General features: G+C 44.8%; 2 protein-coding genes across 4 annotated transcripts in view; one reads left to right on the forward strand and one right to left on the reverse strand.

Moving 5' to 3' along the window:
• LOC146546190 (adenylate kinase 7-like) overlaps positions 1-4,058 on the reverse strand; it is a 15,540-nt gene extending 11,482 nt beyond the window's left edge. Inside the window, exons 1-6 of one of the 3 annotated variants that reach the window (XM_085266623.1) lie at positions 3,928-4,058; positions 2,609-2,761; positions 2,408-2,516; positions 1,188-1,282; positions 780-890; positions 624-707 (exon numbers count right to left, since the gene is read on the reverse strand). In XM_085266623.1, coding sequence (XP_085122749.1) covers positions 624-707; positions 780-890; positions 1,188-1,282; positions 2,408-2,516; positions 2,609-2,761; positions 3,928-3,999 — 624 coding nt within the window. In that variant the 5' untranslated portion in view covers positions 4,000-4,058. Of the gene's footprint in view, positions 1-623; positions 708-779; positions 891-1,187; positions 1,283-2,407; positions 2,517-2,608; positions 2,762-2,885; positions 3,897-3,927 lie in introns of those variants that run through there. The other 2 variants (XM_085266625.1, XM_085266624.1) reach the window with 2 other exon arrangements.
• Positions 4,059-6,005: 1,947 nt separating this feature from the next.
• Positions 6,006-7,106, forward strand: LOC146546191 (uncharacterized). The gene has a single exon (XM_085266626.1). The coding sequence runs from the start codon at positions 6,088-6,090 to the stop codon at positions 6,976-6,978; it is 891 nt and encodes a 296-aa protein (XP_085122752.1). The 5' UTR covers positions 6,006-6,087; the 3' UTR covers positions 6,979-7,106.
• The last annotated feature ends 4,409 nt before the right edge of the window (positions 7,107-11,515 follow it).

Here is an 11,515-nt window from a genome sequence, read left to right on the forward strand (position 1 = left end):
AACGTGCTGTTTAGTTTGCGTGTTTTCCACTGAGCCATTGGTTGGCACTAGTTAGCCAGCATAATCTCATCCATCGTATTCTCTGCTCGGACAACATGCTGATGCACGAACTGTACGAACTTAAAACATTTATTTTTAAACGTAGCTTCACAGACAGGCTTCAGTCCGTGACAGCTCTGAGCTCTAATGTATAATTCAGACCAGTGTTTTCCAACCACTGTGCTGCAGCACATAGGTGTGCTGTGAGAGATGATCAGCTGTGCCGCAACAGGCAGAACAATTACATCCTCTTCCACTAGAGGGCAGTACAACTGCCTGCTCTAATGAAAAAGGGTTTCCAAGTGCCAGTAAAACAGAAGAAGACGAATCACATTCATAAGACTTGACCTCTGACCTCTGAGGTCACTGATAATCAAACCTGTCTGAGAGTCTTAGTAGATAAACCTATGGTATTAATTTGCAGCCCCTGCATTGCAGTTTTCCAGTTGTGGCATTTACAGATTAAGGTGTCAACATCAGAAGCAAATTAATCTGCAGTGTTAACCTACGTTTGTAACCTGCCTTTGACTTTCCACGGCTGTCTATCCCTCATCCTAATTGTAGGTGTAGCCTTCAATTCTTACCTTGAAAAAGTAGTGGAAGATCTGTTCTCCCATCCCATACTGAAGTCCTGCTGCCACCACGTACGTGGAGAAGAGCTGTCTGTCCTGAAAGTAACACGTAACACTCAGACACGTCTCCATCGAGCGTCTGTTATTAAAAAACTGTTACAAACTTACAGTTTTGCCCATTTTCACTACTCTCTTCTCCAAATCAATGTGCCGTTCAAAATTGGGATGTGCTCTCCTGCTCCAGAAAATGGCATCAGTGAAAGGAAGCTCCAGATCATCCTGTCACGAGCATCATGGCAGGAGATTACCAGCAACTTCATGACAGATTTACGTGGACATGCTTGGTACTCCACGTCACAGGGTACAGAAATATAAAGAATGAATAATAAAACCCTGAGATGGTTTTTTGCTTTTGACACAACATTATGAGAACATCTATAATGTTTTACTACGTGTTTTTATCCCAGAGAGCACTGTAGTCAGGCATAAAGGCTTCACTTTAACGAGTTTCTTACAAGTTTAGGTAGATATTACAGATGCACAATGACCGGCATGTCAGATTTCTGTTACACTCACAGGATCAGCTGGCTTGCTGCAGGCCCAGGTCATGATCGTGGAGATGAGGATGAACATCTTTGGCCCAGAAAAATGCTCGACTTCACTGTGAAGCGCTACGAGTGAACAAAAAATCTTTTGTGATGGCTTAAAGAGCCTTTCAATGTCAATCAGGTTCATTGATATAGTTCTGGTTCACAACAACAGTCCCCTCACAGAGCTTTACATAATCAAGTAAAGACCCTGCAATATTAGAGAGAGAGCCCCAGCAGTCTGATGATGCCCTGGGACCGCCAGCTGGTGACAACGGGAAGGAAGAACTCCCTTTCAACAGGAAGAGAACTTGGCAGAAGCTCAGGTAGAGGTGACATATACCTCAACTGGCTGGAGGGTGAAGAAAAGAGCATGAAGAGACCTGGAGAAAACTATCAAAGACACTACATTCAATGACATGATCCAGTGGCATGTAAATGCATCAGGACTGTGAAGATGCTACTGGTGAACTGGGTAAGTGTATCGGTAGGGATGGCATTCCAACAACTTCACTCGGACTTAACAATATTTAAATTCTAGTTAAATCTAAAACTGAAGTTGCACATGGAAGCCTGACCTTCTGACCAGATGGTCAGACTGTGACGTGTGAAGGCAGCAAACACAACAGCTGTGATTTACCTGACCATCACCTGGCTATCCTCGCTCCTCAACTCTACTGCCTCACAGCAAAGACCAGGTAACACTCAGTGCCAATGTCTGAACCTGGCTTCAGCTTGATTTGTATGAATGATGGCTGTTGTTACATTCTGGACTGAGTGCACTGAGTGCATTACCAACGTGAACAAGAGCACCACAATGAAAGACAACCATCGTTACCTCCGTAACGTTTGGCCAGCACAACCACTAAATATGGAGTCAGTAAGTCCTACGTGCCATAGTATTCACTAACATGGCCGGTGTCATCAACGCTAGCACAGATGCAGTTCTGCACATCAGCTGAAGGACTGAGGAAGTCACCTGGATGAGGGACGAAATGTCTCTCCCACAGAAAACGTCCAGATCAACAGAATCAACCTTTCTGGCTTCATCATACGGGTTTGCAAAAATATCAATTTGTAAAGCAGCTAAAGCTAAAGTCAGGAAAAACAAAGCACAAATAAATAAATAATAAACATAAACACAAACAACAATGTGTACTTATAAGCAAATATTGAGCACAGAGCCTCAGGGATAGCTAACAGACTTACCCGAGGCAGCCCAGAGAGCCTCTTCCACCTGATCAGCATGCTGGGTGACGTTGTAGATAACAACATCACAGCCCATCAGTTTGGACAGGAGCTCATCTCCGTCCAGACGCTTGAAAAAAAGCAACAAATAATTGGTCTTGAATGTAAAGTTTGAATAAAAGGCTAAGGCTTTCACAGCGTAAACAACTTTAAAGTCCTTACAGTGTACTGTTCGACCACATGAGGCCTTTCCACAGCAGATGGATGTGAAACAGTTCCCACCACCTGGAAGGTCCTCTTATGGTTTGACACCAGCTCTGCCTCCACATCAGAGCTGGTATTAACAGCAGCTCCAGCCACACTTCCACTCAGGACCTAATCCAAAAACAACGTTCAAACCAACTTGAAAAGCCTTTCTTGTTCCACACGCCTGAACTCTCTTAAGTTTTCCTGTAATTTCTTTAAGTCGTCTTCATGTGTGGCTCTCTGGGCTTCTTACTGTGTGTGTGTTTCTGTGTTTGTAGGTCTGCTCTGATGGCCCTGTGGTGGCGTTTCTCCTTGCTTTTGTAGATCACGTGACCCTACTGTGGCGCTGAGGACACCTAGCCAACTCCCTGTTTCAGTTGCTCTCACAGGCTCAGTGCTCACTCATCCAAGAACACACCACAGAACTGATTCACAAACTTTCCTTTTGTAAATAACCCAGAAAATGCTTGTGTGAGCTCTCCTTTGTTGTAAGCTAGAGTCACTTGTAACACATTTCTTCTTTTGCCCCCACTTGTCCAGTTTCCTCAGGTTTGTAGGACACACTGCACACCTGATGGCTCTTCAGCATCATCTCGTGAGTGTAAAAATACTATTTTATGACTGTGGAACTGTTTACCTGGCTATTTATTACAGATTCAAATAAAGACCAGGGAACAGCTCGTGTGGGGTTTTTTGCTACAGGCTGCTAGGAACAAGGTGCCTAGCACATAATTCAAATTGGTCCCCTGCAAAGTCCTCATGTCGCTGGTTAAGCTTGAATAGGTCACACACACAGATTCCTCTGAACATCTCTCTGTGTGGGCTTTTATTTTGAAAATAAATAAATGGTTTTCTTTGTAAAGCTACAGTAAGTCCAGCTCACATCAGCTTAAAGTCATCGCCGTTTCATGACTTTCTGAAAATGTAAGCATCACCATCAGTCTGTGAAAACACCTCAAACGTAATCCACCCATCAGAATGATGTCATCTAAATGCGTGGAAGCTCGCCAACCGACCGTTGTACCTGAAACAGGTGGTTAAGGAGTGGGCGGAGATAGGGCAGCGGGGCCAACAATAATAGAGAAAGTATCCTTGTTTTAGTAACCGATGATGTGAAAGTGATTAATGCTGAAAACACGAATCAGCGAATCGAAGATGACATTGATTTAACATCATTTCCGGTGTTGTTTGCTCGCTCTGCTCCAAACCAAAGCTAATGAGTCACGTTAGGTGTTGCTGTGAGGCGGCATCAGAGCAGCTGCTTTCACTGAGTCCGTGCAGGCTTCAAATGTTACCTGCGCGATGTGTCTGGATGCGTACGAGTCCACGTTGTTAAGAAACACCCGTGTCGTCTCTGGCTGTGCCATGCTAGCTCCCGACCGCTCTGTTAGCGTGTTACTGTTAGCGTCGCGTAGTCAAGGAGACGGCCACTCCCACAGCTGTGACGTTAAAGCGAGGCTGACCAACTGTAAAGCCTATATGACATTTTTTATTTCACTATTCATTAACCACAGAGAGAAGGCATCGTTTAAATATGTCAAAGTTTTCTTTAAGCAAACAGTTTTATTAAAGTTCTTCCTGACTGGGCCAAGTGTCTTATTTTTGGAAATCAAAATATAAAGCTCCAGTGTGGACTTTCATAACATGTAGAAACATTAAAGCATTAAACCAACCAGGCCCTGTGCATGCACACTGATGCACAGCGACCATAAGATAAGATAAGATAAGATAACTCTTTATTGCCATTACACAGTCATACCTAGTACAATAGTACAACAAAATTGTAAACTGACCCCCACACTGCACTACACAACCAGGGGCGGTCCTGGCCTGTTTGGTGCCCTAAGCGAATACTCACTCTATCCAATCATATTGAAGGCAGTCAGCAAAGAGCAGCTTGGCGTAACGCCCTGTTGTTCCAGGTGAGAGATGGTGGTGTGGAGCGTTGTAACAATGGCGTCGTCAGCTGATCTGTTAGCTCTGTATGCGAACTGGAGCGGGTCGAGTGTTGGTGTCAGGCAGGACATGATGTGACGTCGAACCAGTTTCTCGAAACGCTTCATTATAACGGGTGCTAGAGCAGCTGGTCATTGAGGCTGCTAATGTTTGTCCGCTTTGGCAGTGGGACGATTGTGGCCGGCTTTAGGCACGGCGGGATGCAGGACTGGGACAGTGAAGCATCTTAGTGAAGACCCCAGCTGGCACATTCTTTTAAGGCCCTCCCAGTCACTGTAACATGGTAGACTAACGTGCCTGTGTTAATTCAGCTCCATATTATTGTGTGAAGTTGCACTGGGTTGGGAGTGGTTTTGTGTGTGTCACATTTTTGGTGAGCCAATGGCTGGAATGGGGTTGGACTAATTAGAGGCAGGTGTACTTTATTGCACTGATACACTGGTCTACTTATAGCCCACACTACAAACACTGCTGTGTCGTTTTGTCTCTCTGTGCAGGTATGTAATGTGATGAAATTAGATATGTTTGGGATGGATGGCTTTTGCGCTATGAATTTTATACTGAAGGTGTCGTTTTGTCTCTCTGTGCAGGCCAGGGCCTATTATATGCCACAGCCTAAAGGCAGCAGAGTTGCAGAGGCTGGAGTGACCATTGGCTATTTGCTTGCAGGGTGGTGGGTCTCCAAGGACAACTTCTAACCCTGTTAAAGGCAACAACTGGCCGTGTGGCATAGCTGGCTCTGGCCTTGGGACTGTTTTTATACGATTCATAAATGGGACACTGGACTGTTTTATCTTTTATCTCTTAATATTTTTTTGTCAATAAATTATCTTTTAGAATTTTATTGACTGTCATCTTTTTGCCCACGACTGAGACGGTTGGTCAGACCTAGAGTCTTTCTTTGGGTGTGTTACATCACCCCATCTGGACCAGTGGCCTTCCTGGGGTTCACTGCCCTCAGTGTGCACCTCACCTCATATTCCTGCACCATGAAGCTTGGGCTGCTGCTGCCGTCAAATGTTTGAGCTGAGGCTGCCTCTCGTCACATCACCTCAAAGCGTGCAAAGAAGTGGTTCAGTTCCTCCGTTGCCCTCAGTCAACATGGGCTGTAGTTGGTTACGTGCTGAACTCCCTGCCATACCTGTCGTGAGTTGTTATTGCTGAAGTGGTTTTCAATCTTCCTCTTGTGCACTGGCTTGGCCTCTCTGATACCTCTCTTCAGCGCAGATCTGTCTGCACTGTACTGCATACCATCACCGGATCTGAAAGCGGCGTCGCGTTGCTTCAGCAGGACCTGCAACTCTTTAGTCATCCACGGTTTCATACATGTTTGTACGCTCGTATCTGCACCACATCGAAAACTTCACTTCACTCCTCTACAATACGTTGGTTCCTTTGTTTAAAAGGCCAAAATGAATCGAGGGAGAACGAGAAGAGGATCGGCGAGTGCTTCACCTCACAATTCAGTACAGCTGATTAACCTGCAAGAAGAACTTCAAATGATACAGGCTGAAAATATCAAATTAAAAGAAGAGGCAGAAAAATCAAGAGGAGAAGCTAAAAATTCACAGTTTGAAACTGAAGTAGTATTGCAGGAATTACTGCATGTGGGTCTCAGAATTAAAGGAGAGAAAATGGGAAAACAACAGGCAGAAAACCAGAATGAAAAGATGAAGAAAGAACTGTTGGAAGCTCAAAAAGCATTGGAGGAAGAGAAAAGCACAGCACAAGAAGCCAAAAATAAATATCAAACTGCAAAGAAGGAGGCAGGAAATGTGCTGCAGGAATTACAGGAGGTGCAGGAAGCTTTTGGAGAGGGAAAAAAGAAAATGCAGTTGGCAACTCAAGAAGCTGCAAATGTAACGGCTGAAGCTGAAACACTAAGGAAGGAATTACTGCATGTGAAGCACCAACTTGAAGAGGAGAAAAGACGTAACCACGAGGCAGAAAATGAGATTGAAAATATGAAGAAAGAATTGTTGGAAGCTCAAAAAGTGTTGGAGGAAGAGAAAATTAAAACACAGGAAGCAAAGAAAGAAATGGAAGATACAAAGAGTCACAATGAAAACATGAAGAAGGAACTGATGAAAGTGCAAGAGGAACTTGCAGAAGAGAAAATTGAGGTGAAGGCATTCAAGAAAGAAATGAGCAGCTCTGCGGTGACCAAGAAAGACTGCAAAGACGCACTTAAAGAACTACGAAAGCACAAAAAGGAAGCTAAAGAGCTCCTCAAACACAAAGGGAAACTGGCCAAACAGCAGCTGAAAGAAACATTTAAAGACGCCGAGGAGCAGCTCAACAAAACCTTAAAAGAGCTGAAGGCAAAAGAAAAAGAAAAGAAAGCCGAGGACAGGAGGGGATTCTGGAGCAGCCTGCTGAGGAAGAACTGACCCAGCAGCATCCGGTTTGAGGACATCAAGTTTCTTCCTCCTCTCTCCACCTTTCTTTCTCCCCATCCTTCTTCTTGGGACGTTTGTTTGTTTTTTAAAAACTCTAATCTAAATACATGTACTGAAACACACAAATTGCCATAACTTGACCTCATGTTGCCTGCTTCTTTTCTTGTGTGTCTGTGGATGTAAAACAGTAACACACCTCCTGCTCTGTGTCTTTAATTGTAAATAAATGCAATATGTTTTCATTTTAAAATGCAGTGCAAAAACTTGTGCTCTGAATCTTTTTCTTTACTACATCCCCACCATTTGTCTTACTGTATGAGTGTGAGACATGTTAAAATCTAGTGGCACCAAGGTATCATACAATAAAATAATGTGATTAATAAATAAGTGAAATAAATTCCTATACAATCCCACCCTTTGATTCTTAAATCAAAGAATCACATTAATACCAGAATTTCTTTCCTGACATTCTGTTCATCACATCAACATTATTGTTCACTTAAAGGAGTTTCACACTGTGTATCCTCACTTCACTGTTCTCTCACCACCCTTTGTTCATTTTAATCTTCCCCACAATCTAAGCTCTCACGTGCAAATGGCAACAACAATGACACAGAGGACAGGCCTTCTCCACAGTGTCAAAGTACTTTGCATGGCAGAGTGAAACAGCATTAATCTATTATGCTAGGAAATGAAAAGTTTATAGAGTCACTTGCAGAGTTTAACATGCCTATGGACCACAAGACAAACGTTTTTATAAGTTATAGTCAGTATGTATATCTATCACTTATGAAACTGAAACTTAGTTGAAGAAATAAATAAATCATCCCTGTTAAATAAATATTGTTAAATCTTATACATCACATCTTATACAACTGAGATGGATGTTAAGTTGCCTTTGAGCCTCTTAACATAACACTGAAGGTGATTTTTTTTTTTGCCTGTCCCGTTTGGCTCTTTTGCATCAGAATTATTGTCTAAAGGCAAAGAAAGATGCCCAACGGATTTACTTCACCAAATGGACCATCCCAGCCTTGCCATAATGGTCTATTTGATTCACCTTTTATTGTTTTTTATTTTTATTTTCACTTGCTAGATACGGGACAGACTTGAATGAGGAAAAGAAGGGGAGAAAGAAAGAGGGGGAAAAAAACAGCGGAGAAGAGGGACGAGGATAAAGAGCAAAAAACAAAAACCAACAAAATAAGAAGACAAAAAATACATCACAATCACCTGGATCACCTGTTGAGAAAGAAAAAAGAGAAAACAAGCAGAAGAGAACAAGAGTAATAGAATAAACAACATCACGATGATATATGGGAATATGACAGTAAATACTAAATGTTAAACATTATTGTGCAGCACATAAGATCAACAGAACAGTGTGCTTTGAGGTAGGAGCCAAAAAGGGTGTAGTTTGTGGGTGTGATCACCCGTGTGTACACCTGTGAGCATGGACGCGCTTGTTTTTTGTTTTTTTAAAAGGTTCCTTCATGTAATGATCTGCTAGAGGGTGTGGGGGGGCCACAGCCCCGTCCCCCAGGGCATGAAGCAGGTATGGAGGAGATCAAAACTCCAGACATCCAGAGGCCCTCAGAACACAAGAGACCAAGGAAGACCAACAGAGGGGCAGCTGCGCCACTGTCCCAGAAAGAGCTGAGGAGAGTCCCAGATGAGGGCTCACTCAGCAGCCGTGGAGCAGAAGCCAGGGGGAGTTGCAGTGACGCGCCCGTGAGCTCCGCCGGCAGCCAGCCGTGCCTGAGTGACCGAGCCCCAGGCCGAGAGGCCGAGGGCACCCCACCCCCGAAGTGGCCCGAGCGAGCCCCAGGCTCCAGGCCCCGATAAGCAGCCACCAAGGAGTGAGCCGGTGTGTACCTGGACGCCCACCCCCACACACAAAGAACCACCAACGCACCGACATCTGAGGGAGTCCGCCACTGGCAGGGGAAGTGGTGGTGGGTGGAGATAGGCCTCCAAACCTTGGAGGGCCTGAGATGTCCCCAGAGAGGTGGCGTCTGATACCCAACCTGACATATAGACACAGACATACAGGCACACACAGATACAAACATCCATTCCCACCCTGAGTCACTCTTCTGTGTTGTGCCATCCTCTTAGCCAGAGGTTGTTTGGTTTCCCCGATGTATAAATCCTGGCAATCCTCCTGCACTCAACAGCGTACACTATGTTACTCTGTTTGTGTCAGGGGACCCGATCCTTGGGGTGGACCGGTGTTTGGTGCAGCGTGTTTTGGGGTTTAAAAGCCACAGAGACCCGGTGTTTAGAAAAAATGCGTCTCAGCTGCTCCGATACTCCTGACATGTACGGGATCACTGCAGGTTTTCACTTGGGCAGCGGTTGTCTGTCTCTCCTGGATCATCTGCAGCTTTCTTTAGGAGCCTTCCCAGCTTTGACAAAAGTCCAGCTGGGATAACCACATTTACTCAGGGCCTTCTTGATGTTCTTCTGCCTCCCTGGCTACTGTGTCAGTGGGGATGGTGTTCGCTCTGTGTGGTAGCGTCCTGATGACACCCAGTTTGTGCTCCAGTGGATGATGAGAGTCAAACCTTAAATACTGACCTGTATGTGTAGGTTTACTGTATACGTCAGTTTTAGATGCCCGCCATCATTACACATGGAAAACTCACAGTCTAAGAAGGCTAACCTGCCACTTTTCATATCCTCCCTGGATCAAATTCACCAGGGATAGCACTATACTGCTCAGACAATACTGTGGGTTTCCAGCTTAATGATATACAATCTGCTATAACAACATGGCCACTAGGTGGCGCCCTAAGACCATAAATTAATTTCCGGCCTGTATATACATTAGCAAACAGGACCTCCACAGATTACAACTATTCAGATAATAACCATAGTAAATAGTTACATCCACCTACAACTACAATGCTTGACAGTAAGTCATATATGAAATGAAATATGGGCTGAAACCAAGGCTGCCTGTAGTAGGCCAAAAAAATGCATCTTATCAATAGCAACAGGACTAGCTTCTTACTTAGCAAATAACACAGGTAAAGTTAAACAAGTATCACTTGTATCTTACAATACTCACCTGGTGAGCATGCACACAGCATTAACTCACACAGGAATGCAAGTAAATACGTTACTCCTCCAACACACCTCTCAGCTGTGCAGAACCACACTGAGCACATTCCCAACCAGAAGTACAATACCGAGGTGCATCATGGGTAACGTAGTCTAAACAAGGTACAGTTAAACAGCCCCTGAAACAGCCTCTTAAACAAGTTTAACAGCAGCCCCTGAATTTGGATGCAAATACACTCATCCTATTTTGAGACAGTATCATTTGAGTCCTCAGGAACTTTCGGAAGTTCCACCACCCTAACCCATGTTGTCAGTGGACTTCCTCCATTTCTGTGAAAGTTACAGTCCTGGGAGGTAGTTCTGTGTGAACCGCTTCCAAAAGTGGTCGCTGATTACCTGACTGTGCCTCCATCTGTGCCTGAGGGGCCGTAAGCTGCCTGGGGTACTGCAGAATCATGCCGCCCCATCAAGAAAAGATTTGGTGTGATGGGATCTGGGTCAGCTATGTCAGCCGATGCATAGCCGAGCGGTTTAGACTTCAAAATGCCCTCAACCTCTATGAGGGCTGTGAGTAGGATTTCTTCGGCCACAACTTGGTCTTTAAGGACCACTTCAGAAGCTAACATCACTGCCGACTTCACTGCTCCCAGGCTCCCCCGAAATGAGGAGAGTGTGGGAAGTTGAAGTGGAAGTTGATAGCCTGCTTGGCTAGTTGCTGCTTGAGTTCAGGCTCCATGTTTTCAAATGCAGTTCGGAGTTCTCTGTGACCACCTTTGAAATTAGTCCCTTGATCAGACCACATCTCGTATGGCTTTCCCCAGCGTGCGATAAATCTGCGTAATGACATAAGGAAGGAATCTGTGTCAAGACTAGGGAGGAGATCAAGGTGCACGCATCTGGTTGTAAGACACCTGTAGATAATTCCCCAGCGTTTCTCTCTTCTACGGCCAACTTTATCATGTATGGCCCAAAACAGTCTACGCCCATTGACCAGAACGGGGGCTTATAGAGTCTCAGCTGTGATGAAGGTAAGTCAGCCATTTTGGGTGTAGAAGGTGAGGCGCGCCATCTCCTACAGTCCACTCACTAATGCTGATGCTTCTTAATGTCTTGACATCCTCTGAAAATCCAATTGGTGCGCCGTATTTCCACAAACAGCCTCTCTGCACCTGGGCGAAGGAGCTGGTCATCATAAGTTTTTATGATGAGCTTGGTCAGGGGATGTTCAGCCGCTAGTACGATGGGATGAATACTGTCTGGATCCAAGTCTGCAGCTCGACGGAGGCAACGTCCGACTCTGATGAGACTAGTAAGACTCTCATATTCAGGGGACAGCACGCTAAGACAGCTGTCTGAGCACACTGAGGTTAATTATGGAGTTCCACAGGGTTCAGTGCTAGGACCAATTCTGTTTACATTATACATGCTTCCCTTAGGCAGCATCATTAGAAGACATAGCATA

This window comes from Mchenga conophoros, unplaced genomic scaffold, assembly GCF_057382185.1.
Source record: "Mchenga conophoros isolate Kocher_MC1m ecotype Shallow Benthic unplaced genomic scaffold, M_conophoros_male_GT1.1 unmapped_scaffold_5, whole genome shotgun sequence".
NCBI lineage: Eukaryota > Metazoa > Chordata > Actinopteri > Cichliformes > Cichlidae > Mchenga > Mchenga conophoros.

What these genes read in the sequence shown, in the direction of transcription:
- LOC146546191 (XM_085266626.1), top strand. Translation starts at nt 6,088, where the DNA reads ATGATACAGGCTGAAAATATCAAATTAAAAGAAGAGGCAGAAAAATCA.